This window comes from Coenobita brevimanus, chromosome 6 (genome assembly GCF_032717465.1).
Source record: "Coenobita brevimanus isolate Jiangsu-jjx chromosome 6, ASM3271746v2, whole genome shotgun sequence".
Lineage (NCBI taxonomy): Eukaryota > Metazoa > Arthropoda > Malacostraca > Decapoda > Coenobitidae > Coenobita > Coenobita brevimanus.
The window spans coordinates 65,981,964-66,008,195 of NC_136959.1; the positions used below are offsets into that span (position 1 = coordinate 65,981,964).

At 41.5% G+C, this 26,232-nt stretch overlaps 1 protein-coding gene across 1 annotated transcript; it reads right to left on the minus strand.

The window, feature by feature from the left end:
- Positions 1–2,723: 2,723 nt before the first annotated feature.
- LOC145402287 (dnaJ homolog subfamily C member 8) lies at positions 2,724–20,831 on the minus strand. The gene is made up of 6 exons (XM_080274421.1): positions 20,736–20,831; positions 16,098–16,256; positions 15,441–15,507; positions 6,845–6,939; positions 4,787–5,026; positions 2,724–2,834 (listed from the first exon to the last, which is right to left on the minus strand). Exons 1-6 carry the CDS (start codon positions 20,823–20,825, stop codon positions 2,724–2,726), a joined length of 762 nt encoding a protein of 253 aa, XP_080130547.1. The 5' UTR covers positions 20,826–20,831.
- Between the last annotated feature and the right edge of the window lie 5,401 nt (positions 20,832–26,232).

A 26,232-nucleotide genomic window follows, 5' to 3' on the forward strand; every position in this document is an offset into this window, starting at 1 on the left:
TATTCTAGATTCTTATACTGCCTTGTGTAAGTCATACTGCTGTGACAAAAACAGTTTATGTAACCCCAGTCATCGACCCAGCTGGCTATGACATCAAAATTTTGCTCATGGCTGTACATATCAGGCCTGGCGGCACTCAGCTGAGTACATGTTGCAATATGTTGATGTCTTTCCCAGTAACAAACTTTTTATACTATTGCCACAGCTATGGACACACTCATCATTACTTTGGTGATGGTACAGTAGAATATATGCAAATTCATTTGTTCAATAGAGAACAAATATTAAAAATGTAGGTTTAAGAAACTGTTAATTCTGCCGCAGTATTCAATTTCATTACAAAGAGGACATTAACAGAAATGTGCTGTCCAGCCGACTTCTGAAATTGGAGACTTAAATATATCCTTCTTTTTCCCTTGTACAAACTCAGGTCCTTTCCGACGTGAAGCGTATTGTATATTTTTCTTTCAACTGACACTATGAACAATACTTCACATGCTTCAAGTCTTTCTTTTTCTTTTCTTTTTTTCACATTAGATCAATAATATCATGATTTTAAGCCAGTGATTAACAATACTTAATACTTTACACACACCATACACCTGACATCCAAAGGCAGGGTTGGGCAGGACAGGGTAGGTTAGCATGGTAGACAGAAAAAGGACAAGGCAGACTGAAGTGTGAAGCATGCATGACAGAAATAAAACAGGAGACATTAGGGAAATTAACTCACCAGAGAGTAGTCAGAGATTTTCTTTATACTGCACAGTACAGTAAAACCAATGTGGTTTGTGATGTAAATCCCATGTGGTCCTGTGGTATACGAGGGGATGTTGCATCATACCTCCTCCCCTGCCTGACTCACTCGATCCCTTGTCCAGTTTTCCAGCAATTTTTGTTTCTTTTCATGGGATAGGACATTCCTGGTGTGCTTGGCAGGTGGATGTGCCACTGAGACACATGCCAACAGAAGGCAGGAGGCCAGCACAATATGAAGAAGGATAAGATGATGAAACACACAACAAACTCCACTGTATGCACAGATGCCATGTACAGTAGTGGTACAATAGTGGAGGACTGGAGAGAGAGGCAGAGTGGCTGCCTTTGGGGGGGGAGGGTGACCGACACATTGTCATCCATTAGAGGATGAAATATACGAGGAAATAAGAATATTATATGTACTGAAGAAGAGGGATATCCATCCATCCATCCATCATCCAATCCTACATTGTCCCATGAGGAGCGAAGGAGCCTGGGGCTAGGCAGTTGGTCCCGACATTTAAGACGAGAGTGACCAGCCTCACTCATCCCTGAGTGGTATTACATGAGCAATCAACCTCAACCACTCCTTGGATATACACCTTCACCGGCTCAATCCGACTGGAGCGCAATAATTTCCCACTAAACTGCCAGGCGCCAAAATTTGGTTATATGGCTACCACCCAGCGTAGAAAATGGTTTCCTGGTGTACAGGAAGAGGAAAGAATGAAGGAAAGAAAGACAGAAGAGGGAGTGTAAAGTCACCCATAGGCAGAAGGATAAGGAAAGAATAAAGGAAAGACAAAAGAGAATAGAAGGAAAGAAGGATGGAGGGGAAAGGGCAGACACCCGAGAGCAGCACTACATTGAGTGAGTGGATGGTGAGTGCCCCCACCTACCACAAACTGAATATGAGAAGAAAACTAAAGGGACCTACAAGTAAGATATTGGAAAGGAAACTGCCAAATTCGGCAACATCAAAAGCAATGTTTTGACAAAGAGACTTACGGCAGAGTTTGGTTGACAGGACACCTGCCAAACAGCGTTGATTTCAAATTCTGGACTTCCCACAGATTTTTAAAATGTGGCCTCCATTTGCTGTGACAGAAAATGACACAAGAAGAGTTTTGCTGTGGCGGATACGAGAGTTTACTGTACTATAGATTTCACAGTAAAATGGGATGTCATAAAAAGCAATTTACACTGACAAGGGCTAATTATATCCTAAACTCAATAAAATCATCTGGAGACAGCAAGAATAAAATATAAAAGGACATCATCACACTGAATGGGCAATGATACAGGATCACTTCACAGTAGCTCAGATCAAAGAAGAGCAAGATGCCATGTTGAGTCACTGAGTTCTGGCCCAGGATTCACAAACTTACAATTAATTCCCTCTTATAACTCTTACTTAGATATGCAGGAATACTAACTGACATGCAAACTTACTCTACCATCCTTTCCTTCTCCTTCCTGCATGTATGAAAAACAGCTGATGATAATTTTTCTCATAACTTTTTTTTTTTTTTTTTTTTCCAGAAAGAATATTTGACATTAAATGATTACACATACTCCTGTCCTTCCTACAAACACAAATCAACTTTACAAGAGGCAACTGGCTCCACTTTTCTTTCATTCTTTTCCTGCATGAATGAAAAACTGCTCATCATAATTCATTCCTTCGTACAAAAACATTTAGCTTTATAAGAAGCAATTATTTCCACTCTCCTTTCGTTCTCTTTCTGGAATGAATGAAAAATACCTCATTATAACTTTCTCTCATGACTGTGATAAGTTTTTTCTGAAAGAGTAATCGACATGAGAAGATACTACACTGTCCTTGGCCTTCCTGTAAAAGACAAATAATAGTTATGAGGACAGTGATAGTAGGTTGTTTCTAAATCGGGCCCTGGTGTGTCAGCAGCTTGCTCTAGATGATACTGTACATCTTAATGGTATGGCTAGTCTCTTGCCTCTGCCTTGTGCTTGGGGGGTTTGAAGCCCTTAAACTTCTTTGCTGATTTACCTTTTTGAAAGTCCTTCCAACTATTTACTCTATCAACTCTTGATTCCTGCAAAAGATAAATGGGATTAATAACTAATCATATACAAAAGTTCCAACTCATATGCATCCTCATCCCATTCCAGGTCTTCAAAATTACCGCACTCTGTTCTAAAGTAGTCTATGAATACAGTACAGTATTAACATTCCATCACTTCGTGCAGTAGAACATACTGGGTTATCTACGAAAAATAAATAAATAAATAAATAAATTTGTGATTTCAGTGGTAGGCTGGGACACCCACCATTCATTTATTCACTGTAGAGCTACCCAAACCTGTACCTGTTTCCTGTAACCCTGGAAACTATTTACAGTGTTGGGATGGTGCCCGTTAACTGAGTGGAGTGATGGTAATGCAGCATCCATTTGAGAACCAAACCTCCACAGTCTTTCCCAAGCCTTGCTATGGTGAGGGATTGTCTGCCACAGGGGTACATCAGTTCACTGCATGGGATGGCCCTGCAGAGACAGCTGCTTACCTGTGAACAATGGGTCTGCTCAATCAGACAGACCAAGGATACTCAACAACAACAAAAACCACTCTGTTCGCATCATCTCCATAATCAATCAAAAAATTCTTTCCCTCTCCTCCTTACTTATCTTTCATGTACGGTAAACCCTCATTATAATGAACTAATTGGGGGAAGGGGTGGGTCGCTATGTCCGAAAGTTTGCTATAATCGAGGGGTTGGTATTTCTGAGGGATTACCAAACTCAGTTCGTTGTATAAGGGGAGTCGTATGGTCCTACGTGCTCAAACATACCCTAAACTAACTCTATGAAGTTTTACATGGAGAATTCAATGGTTTAAGAAGTTGTAAAAGTAAATACAATAGTGTATGAAGTTGTACATGTAAATACAATACCTATAATAAGCATACAGTACAATGTAGTACTGTTACAGTACAATTACTGTACTGTGCCAGGAAGGGATGCTGTTGTACCATGGGCTGATTTGCGAACTTTCCCCACATTTAGCAACCTATGTTCGCAAAATCTGGGGGAAGTTTGGTTGCGATTTGGCCGTTCATTACATCCAAAATTAGCAATACCGGGGTTCGTTACATCAAGGGTTTACTGTATTGGCATTCATTATTTTTGTCCCATACACTTTTACACTTTCCTCCTCCCTCATTTCCACATTCCTTTTCAATTGAAATTAGCTTTGCATTATCAAAATAAGTAGTTCAACTGATTTTCCTTCTTGGCTTATCCTTTACTTTTTTTCTCTTTACTCATACCTTCACATTTCTTAATTTCAATATACAGTATTGCATTTTTCTTTCATCTAAACCCTTTTCTTGCATGCAACCAAGCCATATCTTTCTCTTTTTCTCCCACTGCATACTAAACCTTCACATACCATCAAGCTCTGCCCTTCTTACTAGTTACTGTTCTTGCAACATCACTCACAGTTTATATTCCTAACCAAGTACTGTACAAATATATCTGTTATTGTTGCCAGTCTGTCAGTTCAAGCAGACCCAATAACAACAAGAATGCAATCGCCCCTGCAGGGCTGACTGGTGCAGTGAACCTGTTCTCTAACAGGAGACAATGCCATGTCACAGCCAGGAGTGGGGAAGCGTGTGAAGGTTTGGTGCCTAGATAGATGCCACATTTATGGAACTCCGTTCAGTCAACAGGGGACAACACAGTAGACTCCATATCATCCCGTTATTTGGTTACATAGTTACCACAAAGTGTTGTAAATTGTTTCCTGGGAACCATTATGCTTATCATTCAGTGTACAGTCACCTGACAGGGAAAGAAAGTGAGGAAGGGTGGAAGTAACAGGAAGAGAGTGGGGCAAACACCAAAAATAAATAAATAAATAAGAGGCTAACAAAATTTTTAAAAATAATTAAAGGTGAAGGAAGGAGTAGGCAGCACTACATTGAGTGGGTGATGGGTGCCACTACCTACCACCAATTAAAAAGATGACATATGCCTATACTAACTTCAAAGTTCTTTTGCCATTCCTTTTCTGCCTTCTTCTGCTCTTCTTCGGCAATTTCCTGGTCCCTCTTCCTTTTCCGCTCTTCCTGGTCCCTCAGTTCCTGCTGCCGCCGCTTCCGCTCCATGTCTGCAAAAAGTTTCATCGTTTGGACATACACTGCCCGCTTTAGCTTCTCTGGGTCATCCTCATCCACCCGTACCTCCTTCCCTTCCTTCTTCAGTTGTTTTTTCCGTTCCTCAATCTGCAATACATAAATAAAATTCTAGAGAATACATAAATGTGACATTTAAAAACAACTAAGAATGAATCTGATGGTGGGAAGTGGTGTGGCACATTAAGATGGTGGATGGATATGGTAAATGAGTGTGTAAAAAAGCAAGGCATGGAAGACGATGATGCTAGAGAACTGACAGGGGATCAAGCTGGTTATGTGGGGAATAGCACATGAGAAAGGTATCACATAAGAACTTCATAATCAATAGACATCAATTCCCATTATCATTTTCTCCTGGTACTCCATAACAACCCATTATGTCATCCTCAGGACCAGTGCCTACTCTTCCGTTCATATCCCCCATCACGATCACTTTATAGCTCCTGGGAATTTCTCCCACTACTTCACCCAGCTCATCCAAAAACCTGTCTTTCTCTCTCTCACTCCTGTCCTCACACGGTGTATACACTACAATCACTGCCACTTCCACATTTTCAAACTTGAACTTGACATACATACACCTTAAGCTGACACATTTGTAGTCTCTCATTCCACTCTGCCACACCTCATTCATCAACAAAGCAACTCCTTCCTTACATCTTCCTCTCCCATTCATTCCCGATCTTACACATTTCACACCCTCCCACTCCTCCACTTTGCACCCTTTCATCTTCATTTCACACAATGCCATCACAGCATATCTTGCACTCTTGAGTACATTCACCACTTCCACCCTCTTGCTCTCCTCATTCACACCTCTCACATTCCACACGGCCATGCGAGTCTGCCCATTTGGCTGGGGCCCTGGGCAGGTATTGGGCCCTCCGAGGCTCTCTGAAACGACTGCCATGATTAAATGATTTTGGATGGGGGAATCTGGGGGACACTTAACCCTGGATTTGATTTTCCATAAAAAAATATTGGAGAACAAATGAAATATACCTACATAGCGATATTAAAGAAAGTTGCCTGAATGCCTTCGACAGCATGTTTATACCTATCCCGCTGACTGGACATGACGTCACAACACCAAACAAACTCAAATGTAGCCTATTACCATAAATAGTGGTGGAAGCCTAACTGGAAATGCTGATACCTAACAGGGGGGCTTCGACACTAGGACCCCCCAATGATTATAACCTACCTAACCTAGGGCAAAATAAGATGTGCATTCCATACAACTGGCGCCAAAACAGTATTGTGCATTAAAAGCATTAGTTAATCATTGGCACAATTGTCACCAGGGGTGCCATCTGGCATTTTTCATTACCAAATGTGGGCCAATTTGGTAATGAAAAATTCGTTTGGTAATGAATCAGCATGATCCATTACCAAACATATTTTTCATAAGTATGAAGATACAGAGAGTAGAGACAATGGATTGTCTGAGCTGGGGGAAAGGCAGTGAAATAGCAGGGGACAGGATGACATGGAGGTGATCTGTTTGTGGCCATCCCTTATGGGATTAGGGTGTCTGGCAATAGATACACATTACTTTTCTAGTGTTATTTCCATACTTGGTATTAGGCAGACTGTATCCAAAGGATATATGGAGAAGGAAACCTTCCCTCATGGTATTGGCAAACATCATCTGCTTACAATTAATATCTAGGATGTATGCATATACAGTACAGTGAGTACTTAAAGTGATAAGCCTGAACAGAGGGTTCTGGCTCATGGCTAAGTAATCAAAGAAAAAAATATCCTAATTTCTGACTTCAGAAACACTTTACAGTGAATCAAAGGCAACTTTGGGTGAAAATTTGTGTTGGTTTATCAAACACAACAATTACTTTAAATGTGCAGCATGATCACAAATAGTGAAAAAATGTTGCCTTAACATACCCTCTTGGCGACTACTGCTTCCGCCTCCTCTACAATATCTAAACATTTCTGCCTTGTTGTTTCATTTTCCAGGCATCTATAGGCTTTGGTCACCTCTGAAAAGGAGAAAGTTGAATGTAAAAACAAGAAAAGCTTATAATAGGAAGAAACACTAATAATGCACTAATGAGTATCATTTTAAGCAATCAATATTATGATAAAGGTATTTGTAATTATATATACTCCATAACATTTACTCACCACAGTATAGGTATTTCTAATCAATTAAGAGATTTTGAAATTCATGTTCCCCCCCCCCAAAAAAAATAAAATGCAACGGTGAAGTATGGATAATGAATTCAGTAAAGTGAATGCCCATAAAAGATATGGAAAATGGACCAAGAGGTTATCCTGAAACCAGAGGGAAGATACAGTAGTTGGAATGAACTACTATGCTGTCTGTGAATGATACTGTGCTAAGATGAGAACAATGAAGGATGGTTGTAGATGTGGGTTAAGAAATCTGAGAAGGTGTATTTGTGCTTTCTCTATGTTTGGAACCTGCTTTGCCTACCTATAATGGTGGTATTAAGGGTGAGATGAGTATGATTATGATGACGATGACAATGCTGACGACGGTGATGATGATGAGTGATAAAACTTGAAAAGGAATGGGTAAGTTCAGGGTATCTGAGAAACACACCAATTCAAAGGTCTGTAGGAGCCATGATCATCAACATCATCATAGTCAGTGCAAGTCAGGGTATCTGAGAAACACACCGATTCAAAGTTCTGTAGGAGCCGTGATCATCAACATCATCATAGTCAGTGCATGAGTGGTCTATTGCATGATGAATCTTTCCACCAGGAAGAGGTAAATTATTCCACACCACATGGGTTTAGGACATCAGGACAAGAAGGCTGAACTGGGGAAAACCATTTAGGAAGGATGATAAAAAGGATCAGAAGAGGTTTTAGCACACCATGCTACTTTATTAGTTTAGGGATAAGACAAGAGGGTTGAATGTGGGAGGACTATTTTACCAAGGATGGCAAAATGAATGAGGAAGTACAGGAGAGGATTTATCACGGTAGGAATAGCATGGGTTTCGAAAGCAGTGATAGGGAGTATGAATGTGAATTTGGAAGGAAAGAAATCCCTGCAGGAAAGTGTGTTGTTGCCAAATTTTGCTGGAAAAAAAATTAATAATTGTGGTAGGTGTGGGAGCTCACCATCCACTCGCTCGATGTACTGCTGCTCTCGGGTGTCTGCCCTTTCCTCTCCTCTCTCCATTCCTTCCTTCCTCTTCTGTCTTTCTTTCCTTCATTCTTTCCTCATCCTTCTGCCTACGGGTGACTTTACACTCCCTCTTTTGTCTTTCTTTCCTTCATTCTTTCCTCTTCCTTCTGCCTATGGGTGACTCTACACGAAGTGACAAGCCTAATGGTTTCCTGTACACCAGGAAACCATTTACTACACTGGGTGGTAACCATATAACCAAATTATGGCACCTGGTGGTTTAGTGGGTAATTGCAGTGCTCCAATTGGATTGAGCCCGTGAAGGTTTATATCCAAGGGATGGTTGGGGTTATTGTTCAAGTAATGCCACTCAGGGATGAGTGAGGCTAGTCACTCTCATCTTAAATATCAGAACCAAATTGCCTAGCCCCAGGCTTCTATGCTCCTGGGGGAACGTAGAATTGGATGATGGATGGATGGATGAATAAAAAATCTGACATACACAAAAAGGCACCATCATACACAAGGTGTTATGGAACACTGTCTAACCCCTTCATAATTAAGAGAGGTATTTCTTACACTCAGTAACATTATCTAGCAGTACCATGAACAGAATGCACAGATATCATCATACTGAAGGGGTTACAAGCATTTGGAGTGATTTACTGGAAGAGTGCATGTGGTATTGCCTGAAGAGACTGGCAGCTAAATAAACAAGGGTGTTGATATAGTGAAACAGAGGGAAATATAGACATGGTTACAAAGACCATTCTAGGGTAGTCTAAGCAAGTGGAATGCATGAAGAGGAAATGATTTATGGTATGTTTAAAACTAAAATACTGCTGATGAAAGAATGTGATGATGAATTTTTACTCATCCCTCCACTACTGTCCTTTTTATTCATTTGAGAATACGGGATTATGGCGTCTGGCAATTGACAGATAGATAGAGAGTAACCAACTTTCCGAATCACAAATCTTGAAAAAAAAAAAAAAAAAAAAAAAAAAAAAAAAAAAAAACTATTTGACTACAGTAAGCTAGAGAACATCAGGCTATAAATATGGTGGAACAATGAAGTGGATAGCACCTAAGGGAAAGAGGCCTGGACGGGTGGGAAAGGAATAAGATGAGTTGGGAAGGGAATAAGATGAGTGGTGATGGAGAGGAGTGAAGGTATTATTGCACTGTCAGATCCAAACTGGATAAATATTAAGTTTCTTGTAATATGAACAAACAGATCTTTGCAACTCCAGTAATAATACAGTAATGTATAAAACCATCAAAGGTCAGAGAACACAAAAGATTTTATTTAAATTTGTGACAGTATTTTCAAGAACATCATACTTGTCCCAGAAAATTCAGTTGTATTGGTACTGTAATTTTTAATAACTGCAACAACCAAGAAGAGATATACAGTGATGTATATTCTCTACAACTTAAATGGTTAGCAATAATCTCAATTAACTCCTTTTATCCAATGACAATCTTCATTTCATTATGACAAATGCCTGATGACTATAGTCATTCAGACATTTCAGACTATAAGTTACTTTGCTAGTAAGTCAAGGATTGTTCAATAAACTATATTATGTACACTGTAGTAACACAATCATCACTATTACAATTTTCTTTTCACCTATGAGATGGTGTGAAGCAGGATCTAGAAACAAAGAAAAGAAAATCCACAGAAGCAGAACTATCAAACAGTCTGCCCAGTGATGTGGGCCTACCATCATTTTAGCCTTCAAAATCCTGGCTATACTTCACACGCAAAATCACAGACATATATTTCCCTTTATACTTCACATACACTCATGAGATATTCATTTCATCCAATACCAAGTTATAAAGGGTTTAACCTCAATCATGTGCATCTCAGTTCACACTTCTTTCATCCATCTCGAATCCTTAAATTCCTACTTCAACACTCATTTACTATAATCGTCCACCATATGGTTGAACAACACTGTGATGTAAGTACCCTCAACTGTGTGAAGGTTGAACCCACCTTGCCACTGCAGGTCTAAAAGATGTGTGCCTGTCACATATTTATAAAGTTTTATGGTGTGTTCAAGCCCCATGCAGATGGTGATTTACTGTGTAATGTTATTCAACCTGTTGTTAATATCTATACAATCATTATATTTCTGATACAGCTCATCTCCAGCCAGAACTTTCATAAGCACTCATACACTGGTATAACCTTTGCATGAACATACAGTAACCCTTCCCCAGTAACAAGGTTCACATATGATATGAGAACTCTATTGTACAAGACTATTTAAACAGAGGATCCCTGACTGAATAGCTTTACTCAGTTTCCCTTCATCCCTTGGCTTCATTTCAGCAAACTGGAGATCTACTATCTTTATGTAACCATGGGAAAATTAAAGCATTTTAAATACTGCAAGGAAAGGTTTAAAGATATGAATTTTGGTAAAACAGATTTTCTACCTTACCCACCTCATACATCTTATGGACAATTTGAGGGTCAGAAGTCACGATTGAGGGCAGTAGAGATGAGTTACCTGAGGAGTGCATGTGGAGTTACATGGAGTGAGGGGTGAACAAATGAATGAGTACAATACAGTATAAAGACACAGTAGAATGGAAGGAAATGTATTACAGGTGTGTATCCATTCTTTTTATTACATGGAGTGAGGGGTGAACAAATGAATGAGTACAATACAGTATAAAGACACAGCAGAATGGAAGAAAATGTATTACAGGTGTGTATCCATTCTTTTTATCCAGAAACCCTCCTTCTTTTCTCTTCAACAGACACAACATACAAATAATATTCCTGTACCAGAATATAATTTATATATTTACCAAATGGGAACCCCTTCCCCTACAGTCCTGGATATACCCCCGTAACAGGTGTGACTGAGAATATGTACTGTAATAAGGTAAGTGGATATAAGAATGCAAAGGGTTGGATGAGGCATATATGGAGACACACATGACAATGTTGCACCCCATTTTAACTTGGCAGTGGACAGACTGGTCTCTCCCTAACAAGTAATCCCAAAGTGAATGACATTTTCGTATACAGATGCCTCTGGAGTGGTGCAAAGAAACATGAAGGCATGAATGATGCTCCATTTCACTGGGCACTACTGGAAGTTCTCCTACTTCATTGCAACTTTTCTTTTCCAAAGTCTGAATCCTACCTACCTCACTAACTAATGGGAACTATACTTACAATAATCTGAGACTGAAAGGTTAACACAGTGTACCTACGCTGAGACAAGCCAAAGAGTAAAAATGAGATGGAAAGATGAAGAGGGAGAAAAAGACGTATTATCACAATATTAAAGAAACCTGGTTGCACTTTGCTGCAGCCACCTTAACCCCCCCTCTGCCAGCAATATTAACACCTGACACCCCCAGTCCTGACCGATTTTCATTTTCATTTTCATTTTTTTTTTTTTTTTCCTAGATGGGTTAGTTTTGATGCAAAACTCATAAAAGAACCCAAATTGGTACTCACAGAAGCCAGGAGGGTCGATTTTGGGCCCCTATCATGACCGCACCTATCCGGTGAAATACAGGAATAAATTCCGAAGACTTTCTTCTCTCCATAGGGGACCAGGTGCTTTTCTTTGATGTTTGGCCATGGTATACTGAAATATATGCCCTGGTGGTGCTCCTAACTTGTCCTAGGAGCAAGTGGCCACTGTTCTCGGGCACAGTGATATGCAATTTTTGTTGAATTTTTTTATAATACAGGGTCAAAGTTGACCTGATGCAGGGACAGTGCGTACACGATACGCACTCTGGGTGACTCATAGTGGTCTTCCGTGATGCACCAATTTCAATACGTAACGCCTGGTAAATATTTCCTGCCTCTCTCAATAACTTGATTTTTGGCAATTTTTTAAATCCTAGGCCATTCATGAACGACTCTGGCACTGCCCATGGCAAAGGACATGGATGTTTATAAATGGCTCTGGCAGAGGGCGGGTTGAGTGAATGCCTGAGATCAGACAGTAAATAGATAAATTGTTTTCTGATCCAGACATGATCTCTAACATACATGATGCATTACAAAACAGTACTCTCCAGTGTGATTAGAGAGTAAAATGTGTGTTTTTTTTAATCCATACTATCTCCATACAATTTTATTACCCTTGAATACAAACTCTAGAGGTTTGATACAGTCTTCATTGACTCATTCATAATAACAGACCTTTTCCAAGTTGAATAAAACTGTGTATTAGTAGAACGAATAAAATAGAACTATGATACTGGAGTACAGGGGATACTATACAGTACAGCATTATATAAAACTGTGAAACCTGATACATAATTATTAATACCTTCAATCTGGAGACATGTTTTACTGACTTCCCCAGACAGTTTTATTCAACTGAAGAGAGACCTCTTGTGGTGAAAGGGTAAACAAAGGCTATATTTAACCTCTCCAGCTCATAAAGTACAGTAAACCCTCAATACAACAAACTAATTGGAGGGAAGGGTGGGTCGTCATATCCAAAAGTTCGCTATATCCGATGGTCGTTATTGACCAAGGGATTACCGACCCAAAGTCGCTATATCCATGGAGTCGTTCTGTCCTACGTGCGCAACCACAACTTACTTCATGAAGTTTCACATGGAGAATTCAATTGTTTATGTAGTTATACAGGACTATCTATCAATCTATCTACTGCCAGATGCCTTAATCCCTTATAAGGGGTGGCCACAAACAAATCGCCTCCACGTTACCCTGTTCCCCATCATTTCACTGCCCCCCCTCCCAATTCACACCCCCCTCTCTCATATACCTCTCCATTCCATCCCTCCACCTCATCCTTGGCTTTCCCCTCCCTCTCTCCCCCTCCACCCCCCTCAGATACACTCTCCTCATCAATCTCTCACTCTCCATCCGCTCCACATGGCCAAACCACCTCAGTGTCTTTCTCCTAATGCTTCCTATCACATTCACATCCACACCACAACACTCCTTCACATCCTCATTTGTCAGTCTGTCTCACCATGTGACTCCACAGGCTCCTCTCAAATAACTCATTTTCACTGCTCTCACTCTTGACTTATGTCCCTCCAACAATGTCCAAGCTTCACTTCCATACGTCAGAGTTGGTATCACAATACTGTCATGTAATAACATTTTCACTTCCATGCTCACTTCCCTATTTCTTATCACTGCCTTCAAGGAACCAGCAACCTTTTCAACCCTTTCAAGCACTTCACCTTCCAAACTTCCATCCTTACTCTCATCACACTACCCAAGTACTTAAACATACTCACATTTTCCATTTCCTCATCATCTAACCTCACTGTACATTCACTGACTTCACTTCTCTCGATGACCATAACTTTACTCTTCCCTACATTCACCTTTAAATTCTTTTTTTTACACACTCTCCCAAACTCATCCACCAAGCTTTGCATCTTCCCTTTGTCTTCACTTAACACAGTATCATCAGCAAACAACAGTACAGGGAGTTTCCAAACACTGCCCTCTCTCATTAGGGCCACTCCAACATCCACTGCCCTACCTTGTATCTCTTTTATAACCCCATCCATAAACAGACTGAACAACCATGGAGACATGACACATCCCTGTTTCAATCCAACCTTCACACAGAAAAACTCACTCAGTTCACTATCCACGCGCACTGCAGCCTTAGCACCCTCATACATACTCTTCACAGCATTCAACAACTTCCCATCTACTCCAATAGTCTTAATACTTTCCACAATCCTTGTCTATCCACCCTGTCATATGCTTTCTCCAAATCCATGAAGGCCACATACAACTTCTTTCCCTTCTCTAGACACCTTTCCACTAAAGATCTAAGAATGAATATCTGATCAACACCTCATCCCTTCCTAAAGCCTCCCTGTTCTTCTCCAACTAATTCTTCTGTTATTTCCCTAACTCTGTCAATAAGTTTCCTAAAGTATACTCTGCCTATTACACTAAGAAAACAAATGCCCCTATGATTACCACACACTTCTTTTTCCCCTTTCCCTTTGTACAAGGGAATACTGTGATTATACCTAACTTCCAATCACCTGGGACTTTACCTTCCTCCCAGGCCAATCTGCACAGCTTCCACATCCATTCTACTACTATCTCTCCCCCATGCTTCAGCATTTCACCACACACTCCATCAATTCCTGGAGCTTTCCCAATTTTGACTTTCTTCATTGCTTCCACAACTTCCATCCTACTGATTTCTTCCTGTATTCTCACATCCCTCCTTCTCCCAGCCACATATACTCGCATTACTTTCATTCTCTATGTCCAACAATTCATTAAAGTGTTCTCTCCATCTGCTCACTTTTTCTCCCTTCTCAACTAGTAATCTACCATTTTTATCTTTCACTCCCCTACTAGCTTCATTGCCACCCTCTCTGACTCTCTTCACCTCTTTCCAGAACAATTTCTTACATTCCCTCCACTTGACACTCAAATTCCTTCCAAATTCCTCATCCACTCTCTTCTTAATCTCTCTTACTAATTTTCTCACCTCTCTCATCCTATCTACATATAACTCTCTCTTCCATTTCTCAACTTCTTCCACGTCCCTGTTTCTCATCCATTCATTATATGCTTTCTTCTTTTGTGCCACAGCCTGTCTCAACTCTTCATTCCACCATGCTGTCCCTTGCATCCCCTTTCGTCTTCTCTTCACCCCACACACCGCCTCACATGCTGCACATATTTCCTCTGTGAATATCTTGCATGTGGATGTGATAGGAAGCGTTAGGAGGAATACACTGAGGTGGTTTGGCCATGTGGAGAGGATGGAGGGTGAAAGACTGACGAAGAGAGTGTATGTGAGTGAGGTGGAGGGGGGAAGAAGGAGGGGGAGGCCGAGGATGAGATGGAGGGATGGGATGGAGGTATATGAGAGAGGGGGGTGTGGGTTGGGAGCGGGGCAGTGAAATGGTGGGGGTCAGGGCAACGTGGAGGCGATTTGTTTGTGGCCACCCCGAACGGGATTGAGGCGTCTGGCAATAGATAGATAGATAGATAGACAGATAGAATATCTTGCAGACATCTTCCACATCCCACATCTGCTCTAATTCATATTTATCCTGTATGAAGTTGTACACATAAATACAAGGCCTATAATGTAATGTAGTACTGTTACAGTACACTTACCATGCCAGGGAATGAACTTCTACCAGATATAGCGACCAACGGTCGCTATATCTGGTGGTCGTTCACTCAGGAAATTGTGGGTCATTATATCCAAAGTTCGCTATAAAAGGGTTCGTTATATCGAGAGTTTACTGTATCTTCAAAGTTGAATGACCTGTCTGGAGAGTGCAAGAAAAAATTACACACACATTACTAGATTCAAAGGATTAAATAAATTAGGGGTCTACACACTATCATACCGTCAAATGCTTTCTGTGCTCGCTCTGTGTCATCCTGGTTCTTATCCGGATGAACAAGGATTGACATCTGAAAATACAAAATTTTAAATTGTGTATAATAACATACTCATATTATATACTGTAATTACTGGATGTAAATACAAGTACTGTACTACTTTTCTGTAAAGTTGTCTAATATCTCCAACACAAACCACACATCCTTATTAACATGACCAGGAATCCTCATTGTAAGTCAAGGAGGGTGTTTCAAAATATCACATCTCTTTCCATACAACCGGTAATGTAAAATGCAGCTGAGAAAATTGGCGGATCAGCTTTAAAGGTATGGAATTTTTTGGCAATGTTTCTGTAACTTTGTGGCTTTAAGCTAAAAACAACATAAAAAGGGAACTTAAAAATAGGGAAGATATACAGTACACTACTGTTTTTGAACAGTGAATCTACAATATCCATAGCATGTACCAAGAACCATTCTACAGACATACTGCATTACTATCAACTAGTAATTACAACTTTATATCAATACAGGTATGGTATGCATTATTTTTATTTCTTAAAATAATGAATTACTCAAAGACACACGTACAGTAATCTAAGGAAAGAAAACAGAAAAAGGTGGTTAAATCATGCAACTATATGTATGAAAAACTAACATACCCGTCTAAATTTCTTTTTAATTTCTTCAAAAGGTGTTCGTGGATCCACCTGCAATACTTCAAATGGGTTGAGGTTGGCATATGAAGCACCAGGCCGTAACAAGCGGTCAATCTGTTGCTTAGGTGTCAATACTGAGTCCCTCTTCTCAGTCTCTTTTAACTGCAAAATGAAGGAAATGTAGCATTATCAGGAATCCAGACCAGAATCTTCTTCAGTCAATCAGTATCTATGTGACAAAACCAAGAGAATTCATCATCATCCAGATCTCTATTTCCATCCCAAAGTGGGGTGTGACAGGGCCCAGAGAGACAGAAAAACTTGACAGAAAGCTATACTAACCAATGTTTGCCCAACTCAATAAGCCATGCTCCCATTCACTCACCGCTCAAGTCCTCAGAATCCTGGCTCCACCTGATAGGTTAAAAAACATTAAACATGTGACTTTACACACACCTGTCTGACAACTCTCAAGTTAAAAAGGGGTGCCAAACCCTGGTCATGCACTTCTCCACGCAAAATTCATCCTGACACCTCAGTTATTCATCAGATCTCTAGCCCTGCTGGCTCCTATACCTTTGTTTCTCAAACACTCATTTACCACTGGCATATCTATCCACCTTCTTCTGTGCCTACAATGCCTCCTCCCACATTCAAATTTGTCCAGATATACCCTCTTTACCATTATCTCTATATGTTCATACTGTACCATCTAAGAAAAACTTCTTTACTCCTTATTTTTTACAAATCACATTATTTCTTATCCTATTCACTCTCCACAATCATTCCTCTACAGTCCCATCTCCACTGCTCTTACTCTTTGACTTTTCATTGTCATGCCACATCACAGTCTTAGACTTGTATGTAAGAGTACAGTAGGCACTAAAACTCCTTCAAGCATGCCTGTTGCAGCTACTACACTCACACTCCTACTTTTCATCAAAGACTTCATAGCATCATCCACTTTCCTTCACTGTGACACTCAACTTCTCACTTATTTTGCACATCTATCTCTCTTTTCTATCATTGCACTGTGGTACGAGGTCTGTTCAGAATGTATCCAATCCTAAGCTCTAACAAATAAACAGCTAACTTGTTGAGCTAGGACATTAATGCTCCTCAAAGTAGACCCCTTCTAACTTGACACACATGGCTCAACATTCTTTCCACTGCCTGAAACATTTTCAGGGTTGGTTCTCGGTACATCCTGCTGATGCTTCGTCAAAATCTCTTCTCTCAGATGAACACTGCTCCAGACATGTTGGAGTGTGCAAATTCCGATCCGGACTTACTGAAGACTTATCACTGGAGATGAGACTTGGGTATACAGGTACGACCCAGAAATCAAAGCACAATCATCCCAGTGGAAGCATGCAGGGCCGCCTTGGCCAAAAAACGCGTGACAGGTCCAGAACAAGGTGAACTGCACTTGCATGTTGACAGTTTTCTTCAGCTACCGTTGTGTTGTCCATCATGAATACACACCAGAAGGTCTGACTGTCTACAAACATCACTACTTCAATGTTATCTGTCGTCTTCATGATGCTGTTTGGCAGAAGAGACCAGACCTTTGGAAAGCGGCAAGTTGAAAGTTGCACTACGACAATGTCCCTGCCCATTCTTCTCGACCAATTCAGGAACTTCTGGCCAAGTACAACAGCCTGCAGGCCCAGCAGGCTCCCTACTCACCAGACATGGCTCTGTGCGACTTTTGGTTAATCCTCTAGTTCAAAACTCCGCTGAAGGGTTCCCAATTTGAGATGGGAGAGGAGATCATGATATATGCAACAAAGCACCTAAAGGAGATACCGAAAACTGACTTTGAAAAATGTTTCAGGAAGTGGAGAGAATGCTGGGCTCCATGTGTCAAGTCAGAAGGGCCTACTTTGACGGTGATTAGTGTCCTAGCTCAAAAGATTAGTTATCTATTTTTTTAGAGCCTAAGGTCAGATACTTTCTGAACACACCTCGTAATTAAACTCTCTCACTAGTCTCTCTCCAATCACTGTAACATCATGCTGAGAGTTGCCTTCTCTCTCTCTCTCTCTCTCTCTCTCTCTCAAAAACCATCATTTTACACCACAAGAAAATTTTTTAGTACCGTACTTTTTTGAGAATTTACATTTCATTAAAGTAGCCTAGTCTTCACAATTATCTCAAACGGTACTACAACATAACAAATTCCTTTAACATCATCACACCACACATAGCCATACTGCTTACATTGCTTTGTACTAGTGACACATGTTGGTGTGTGATGCCATTTAAAGGGGTATATCAGTACCAATATTATACTGTTAAAAACAACACAAGAGAGTGTTAAGGTGTAATTTGCAAAATATATTGCTGACTAAGTGGCATTACAAAGCCTCCTGTGCTATCTATTATTCAAATTAAGAGCTACCAGTAGTGCTGAAAACGGAATAAATTTTTTTGCATGGTGCAGCTAGTCAATGCGTTATTTCACATAAAGGCCTCAGCATTATACAGCAAATGATTTCCAGTTAACATTTACCAGCACAAGAGATACAGTGAACAGCACAGATGGTGGCTAAAAATGTACAAAAATCCACTTTATGCTGAACCCTCCAATATTATGACCTACTTTTTAATATCTGATAAAACCTCTATTTTTGCTTCTGCCTATTTACAATACTGTTTTTATGATGTATCCATCCATCCATCCATCAACCAATCCTATGTTGCCCCATGAGGTGCTTGGATGACCAGGGCTAGGCAAGTTGGTCCTGACATTTAAGATGAGGGTGGCCAGCCCCACTCATCCCTGAGTGGTATTAGGCTACATGAGCAATAAACCCCAACCATCCCTTGGACATACACCTACACAGGCTCAATCCGATTGAAGAGCTTTAATTACCCACTAAACCACCGGGTGCCATTATTTGGTTACAGTATATGGTTACCACCCAGCACAGTACGGTAAATGGTTTCCTGGTGTACAGGAAACCATTTGGCTTGTCACTCAGTGTAGAGTCACCCACAGACAGAAGGAGGAGGAAAGAATGAAGGAAAGAGATACCGAAGAGGGAGTGTAAAGTCACCCGCGAGCAGATGAAAGAGGAAAGAATGGAAGGAAGACAAGCAGAAGAGGAAGGAAGGAGGACAGGAAAGGGCAGATACCCAAAGCAGCACTACATCGAGTGAGTGGATGGTGTATAATAATATACATAACAATAACAATAATAATAATAATAATAATAATAATCCATCCATCCATCTATTGCCAAATGCCTTAATCTTGTATGGGGTGGCCGCAAACAAATCGTCTCCATGTCACCCGGTCCCCCGCCATTTCACTGCCCTGCTCCCAGCTCACACTTCTCTCTCTCATATACCTCTCCATCTCATCCTTGGCCTCCCTCCCCACCTCACCCACATACACTCTCCTCATTAATCTCTCCCTCTCCATCCTCTCCACATGGCCAAACCACCTCATTCTCCTATTGCTTGCTATCACATCCACATCCACATCACAACACTCCTTCACTTCCTCATTTGTCAGTCTGTTTCTCCATGTGAATTCAGCACACGGCTTAACAAAAAAGGACTGAAAAGGATAAGGAGCGGGCGCCGATACAAAGGCTGCGCCCCATCTACTACTACTACTACTGATGTGACTCCACATGCTCCTTTCAAATAACTCATTTCCACTGCTAATCATTAATACCTCTTATTCATCACATGATATGGACAGATGGATGCCAACATAAATACAAAAAAATACCACAGGGGAGACATTCCTGTCACACAAGAAAAAGAAAAATAGAAAAACCTGGTTCCAACAAAAAGTAAATCACACCAAATGAATCTGCTGAACAAGACAAACAATATCCAGGGAACAACTATGAAATCAGCCACTGGGCTAAATACACGTTTTCACTTTTCAGTAAGTAAAAGGTTCAAATGGATCAACTTAAAAGCTACAAGATTCAAAATAAGCTCACCAATCATGTAATTTATACCAATTACCTAAAAAAATTCATAACTACTTTTCATGAGTAATTTCATGACTGCTGCCTTCATATGATCATCTTTAATCCCTTTATTTTAGGAATGTACAGTATTTTATTACCTTCTTGTTACCTCCAAATTATTTTATACATTTTGGGAGATCATTGACATACTTCTCTTTATCCGAGTTAAAGCATCTGAAAGATGTAATATTGTATATGAAAGATGCAACTGGACTGAAGTGGTTAATTCTTTCAGTTAAATCAAAGTCCACTATGGCAACTGCCAGACGATCTTATGTAACCTGAGACCTCTCTAGTTGTAATAGCTTGAATATTGGATTTGCCAGATGTACTCATATCATCTCTTCCTGCAATAGCCTACTCACTCTGACAGGATTTCTCTTAAGTTTGAACAGCCATAGCCGGAATAAGCACATAATCCTGATGAACTCTATGGAGCGGCTGTGAAAGCTTCCACACTACTTATTTTCTGCAGAGAATTTCAGACTTTTCTGTACCAAATGTTCTAATTACAATATTAATGCATTAATTGCCTTACACCGATTCGTCCTCGATAGGCGAATTCCTTGAACCATAACTAAGGTTTCTCAACGTTCCCGAAGCTTGTTACTCAATCATGGTTCAGTGCTATGACCGTGATACTTACATCTTTATAAAAATCATCGAATTTTTGGTTCGGTTCTTGTGAAACTCCCCCGGAATTTGTCCCGATGGGCTTAAACATCGGAGACGCCATGTCTGCTTGTTTACAGCTGTTAGGCTAGGGATCTTTCATGTAAAGCAACACTTAAGCAGGGACCCTTCATTTTATATAGCTTACTATTTCGCAGTAATATATAATTACTTTCTCTCAGTTATATTATACATAGCAAAAGCATGAGGTAACGCGGGTCTAAAAGAGTAGAGGTGATGTGATTTATCAACTAATCTCAGAAACAACACTGCTCCAGAAAAGCGACAACATAAAAAATTTACTGAATTCCTATATGTTATGCGACACTTGACTTCCTTAGCTACTCTTGTAAGGAAAAAGGACAAAAAAATGAGCTCTATAGTATGGTGGGGCTATCTCCGCAACGAGCGCGTGACTTTGGCCGCCACCTTGAAACACCCGCACTTGTCGCCTCCACCTGTTCTTCGCTTGCTATTTCTGTTTCTGTTTGGCTGTTGCATACATAAGATGAGCAGTGGGCCATGGCACTATATTCTAGCTGCGCAGTGGACCATGGCCACTGAGCTCTATAATATGAAGAGGCTTTCTCATCGGTAACAGCGTAATTTATGTAGCCGCCGCCAGGGCGACGCTGGTGAAGCGACAGCCATGTTACACCACGCCTGATGCCCATGGTTTTTGAACTGAGGCGTTTGCCGATGATTCCGTAATATATAGTGCCATGGTCAGCTGTGCAGCTTCTGGATGCATAAATGGGTACAGGAATTTATCAAAGAGAGATGGCATTACATTTCACAAGTAAGAAAAATATCTTGTTGCTAATTCTATAACATTATGCCCCTTGGGGTGGGGCGGGAAGATTCTTCCAGTATCCCTGCATGAATGAGGCCACTAAAACGAGCCCATTTATCTCCAGTCTTTCTCTCCATGTCCTTTTCTGTTCACAATCTCTTGTAGATATTTCCATGTTCCTTCCGGCCTTTACCAATCTGGACATTCGGTTTCATGACATGGACAGTGCCATAAAGGATAAGTTCTGCACTGCAGCAACCTATGGCGTTGTTTTATATTCATTGGCTAAATGTACTCGATATAATTCGTTGAACTAGGCAGAGAAAAATCATAATCCATACATGTTTTTGTATTATAAGCGGCGAGTGTATCTTTATTAATAACCACTGTTTAGTGGAAATAATGTATTTGAATTTGAATTTGAGTGCGTGTTTCAATATGGCGGCCAAAAACACACGTCTGCGGCTGAGATAGCCTCTCCGTACTATACAGCTCAGTGACCAAGGCACTATATTTTCCGAATTCGTCGGTTGATTTCAAAATGAGCGGGCGTTGGGTGTAGTGCATAACATCAGCGCTGCCCTGGGCCCAGGGCGGCGGGCTCACACGCGGCGCTACCCATGAGAAATCCGCTTATTTAATAGAGCTATGTGGAAAATACTCAAACTCTTCTTTAAATTCACAACGACGTCTTTTTCTATCTATCTACTTACCAGTCTATGTCTGACTATCTCCAGACGTTTTTTTTTGTAAGGGGTGGACACAAGGGGGTCTCTGGGTGCCCTCTCTCCGACTCATATCTCTCCTCTTTCTCGGACCCCTCCACTATATCCCATTCTGCAGCACGTACTCCAATTTTTGCTGGCAAGTCAGATTCTGTATTTACACGATTTAGTGAGCTTAAAGCCTCAGTTTGACGACGTATTTTTTATTTTATTCTTACCACCATCTGAAGTTAGTTTTAAGAGTGGCGGAGTTTATTGGAGATCGTTTATAATTCCTTATGTGTCATCCAAAATAAATAAATCGCCCGAACGGATTTAGTTGTACATAAGATTGCTTGCATATGCTATTGCCTCGAAGATATTAAAGTGAATATTAAGGTGAAATGAGATGCACACTCCCGCGGGAACTCCCGCGGAGCCCCCCTCACCAGGACGGAGCCGCCACCCGACCCTCACCCCAGGAAGACACCACAGTGGGGCTTACGAGTACACCGGGTCCGAGCCAGACGGGCCCCGGGACATCACTACCCTACGCCCCTCTCGCCCCCAACACGACCAGCAGTACCATCGCAGGAATGAGAGACTACTTCTCGGCCAAGCAAGCCTTCGCCAGGATTGGGGTGGGACTTGTGAACTCACAGTCCCAGTCAGCACCGCGGTTTCGGCCACCGTCCGTCCTTCCGCTGTAGACCCTTGCAGCGCCGCTGGTACCCAGAGGGAGGCGGAACCGCGGTCTCGGCGACCGTCCGGACCGGGGAAGGGTTGGCCACCGTTCGCCCTTCGTCCACCTCCTCCTCCTGTGGGAGCGGCACCGCGACCTCGGCCACCGTCCGGGTCGGGGAAGGGTCGGCCACCGTCCGCCCTTCGCCCAGAGTCTCCAGGGCTTCCCCGTCGGAGGAAGTCCCCGGCGCGGCCCACTCCACCCAGAGGCCGCGCGGGGATTCTCTCCCCTCCAGGTGTGGACTCCCGGAGGAGCCGCCGTTTGAGAAGTGGTGGCGGGGCCCGATTGCTGAGGAGAGGATCCACACCCTACGGATCCCCCCTGGTCGACGCCCGGACCTGACAGACACCACCCGGAGGGAAAGCCGCAACCTACCCCATGACGGCAACCCAGTCTCGTGGCGACCGCAGTCCCCAGTCTCCCAGGGACGCCCCTCGGACCCTAGGGTGGGACCTTCCCGGCTCTGCCCAACACCGGCCCTCCGCCAGGAGCAGAAGATGCCAGGAACAACTCCTGGCCCTATTTGGCCCCAGCCTCGAGGGCCACTCACCAGGTAGAGGCTCTGCCAGGAGGGAGCCTCCCTGCATCCCCGACCAGGACCGCGCCCGGGCCTCCACGCCCCCGGTAGTGGTTCCGTGCCTCCTACGTGAGGGCACACCCCTGGGCCGCCCCACTACGCCCGGGCGCCATCTCAACTAAGACCCAGGATCAGCAGCCCAAGAATTTCTCTAGTGTACGCCAGTGTCAGTCCGGGAAATATAGACTAACCATGCCAAGAGAGAGTGTTACAGTGGAAAGTAATAGTGACTGTGCCTAGAAACTAAAACATCCTATCATAAAGTGTGAATTACCTAAGTTCAGGGACTGGGAACAATATGCAAGGACTGTGAGGGAAAAGACTCTATGGACTATATCTATGAAGTCTTTGTATTATTGGTGTATGTAACTGACCTATGGTGTTCCCATTGTATGTATAATGTAATATAAATACTGGCACTAATAAGTCTGTCCTGTCCACATGCCCTGTATTTTATACTATTGTATGTATATTGTAAGAAGGTCGAATTAAGGCAATACATGTGTTAAGGTAGCCTGCCGAGATTTTATGCCCTGTTCCTCTGTTAACGTGTTCTAGTTCCGGTCTAGGAAGAGGACACCGCTCAGTCGCTGGTGTCTTTAGGACGAGGAGTCGACCTAAAAACACCCAGCACAACATGAAAACACAGGAGACAAGATGACTTCTGATACTGGTAACCTGCTAAGAAGACTGTCTCATGCTGCACACTGGTTCACATCCACGATAATACCAACTACTGTCACGCTGCTGTCTTCTCCTCCTCCTCCTCCTCCTTATTTTTGTCATTATTATTATTATTATTATTTTTATTCTACCACCACCTTCTCTCCCTCCTCTTCTTGTTCTTGACGGCCGGGTTGCATGGACTGGACAACAAACGGTAATAGGTAGTCCCATTCTTATACACGGGTCATCCTGATCTAGTAACCCAGTTCAGTTCAGTTGATAGGCAGGAGTATCGCCATTGCTACGGCATTCCCTGATGTGTTCTTATTCTTTCCCGCTTTCGTTCTATTTTCTTTCCTTCAGCAGTCCTATTTTTTTTTTTTCAGTTATGTTGCTGAACCCTTCTTTCCCTTATTTTCCAAAAATTGTGTAGTGTTCTCTCTGTCTCTTCTACATTGTCGTTGTCGAATAAAAACTATCTTATAACTTGTTCCCCTTCTTCTTCATCAGGTTGTTCAAGTCTTGCACCCCCTTGTGTCCGAGGACGTCTTTGGCCTTATTCTTGCTACCTCCAGATAATTTTATTCAAGGACAGACCTTTCGCTGTCATGGGAAGAAAGAAGGCTACATCTAACTAAAGTTTGAAATTCTCTCCAGAATTGAAAAACTAGTCGATGGTAACATTAATATAGTGAAAAATACGTTACCAGCCTACTTCCCTTGGTGACCCGATTGTGGTACACGACTACCCTCCAGCCCTTTCCTGAGGTTAATCCTATGTACCTAACGAGGCCGTCGCTCCAACCACCAGACACGTCGAATAGGATGTAAGTGGTTTAAAAATTTTGTAACATCATTCTAGGCGATTTATTCAGCACATTAGCCTACACCTCATTATCCTCTTTTATGATATTGGTGTAAATTCTGTCAATATCATACTGTACTGTACATATAAAAATAATACAGAAGGAAATGTTAAACTGTAATATGCTAAATAAACCGCTAATGGAGAGGTGTTACGAAAATTTCCCTAATGTCACTCAGAAATCGACCTATATAGTTTGGTGAAAGACGGGGATTAACCCCCAAGTGATGTGGGAGAAATGTAGGTCAAGGACGAGCCGAAAAATAAAAAAAAAAAAGCTAAGCACACACTGCACCGGCATCTTACTTGCTTGCGTACAGGTCGTGTACATCTGCAGATGCATTGGCCATGAGTTATCACAAAACTCAAGGATGCAGTTCCGGGTCTGTTTTGCATGCAATCCATGAATATAATATCCATGAATACAATCGTGTTATCTTACGAATATATATATATATATATATATATATATATATATATATATATATATATATATATATATATATATATATATATATATATATATATATTGTCAGCGATGGTGCAGTTTACGAGATAACATAAAGGCATGGCAGCACATCAGATAGCACAATACTGGCGCCACTGCTCCCTCGCATATACATTAACTAAACAGCCTTGCCTCACTCCCCCACCCTCTTACCTCCCTACTCCCTCTACTTTTACCTACTCTTCACAACCCAAGGGACTTGTTTCCCACAGGGTGAGTTGCTGGGATTTCCAGCTCATCATCGTTCTATTGCTGTTGTTGTTATTGTTGTTATGTGATGCCATGTAGGTCAAGGCATATCTATGGTGATTTCGTAAAAGTGTTGTTTAGCAATTTTTTCTGCACACTGCATTATCGGTATCCCCTTCATGTTATTGAAACAAACTATTTTAAGTGACATACAGAGTGTTTAGGTGTAATATACAATTTAATTCCCTAAAAAGTGCTACGAAGCCTCCAATGCACCATCAATACGGCCCTTTTCATTGGATTTGGAGGCTTCGTAGCACCTTTTTCGTACCAATTTAATATGCATTTTACATCCTGATAGTTTCATTGATGTTGACTATACTTTTTAACGGCACCTCTTCATCTTACACCTTCATCTTCAACCCAC

Coding starts and splice junctions, on each gene's coding strand:
- LOC145402287 (XM_080274421.1), bottom strand. CDS start 20,825: ATGGCGTCTCCGATGTTTAAGCCCATCGGGACAAATTCCGGGGGAGTT. Junction 15,508..16,097: donor TTAAAAAGAAATTTAGACGG/GTATGTTAGTTT, acceptor TTGTATTTTCAG/ATGTCAATCCTTGTTCATCC. Junction 5,027..6,844: donor AAGCAGTAGTCGCCAAGAGG/GTATGTTAAGGC, acceptor TATGTATTGCAG/ATTGAGGAACGGAAAAAACA.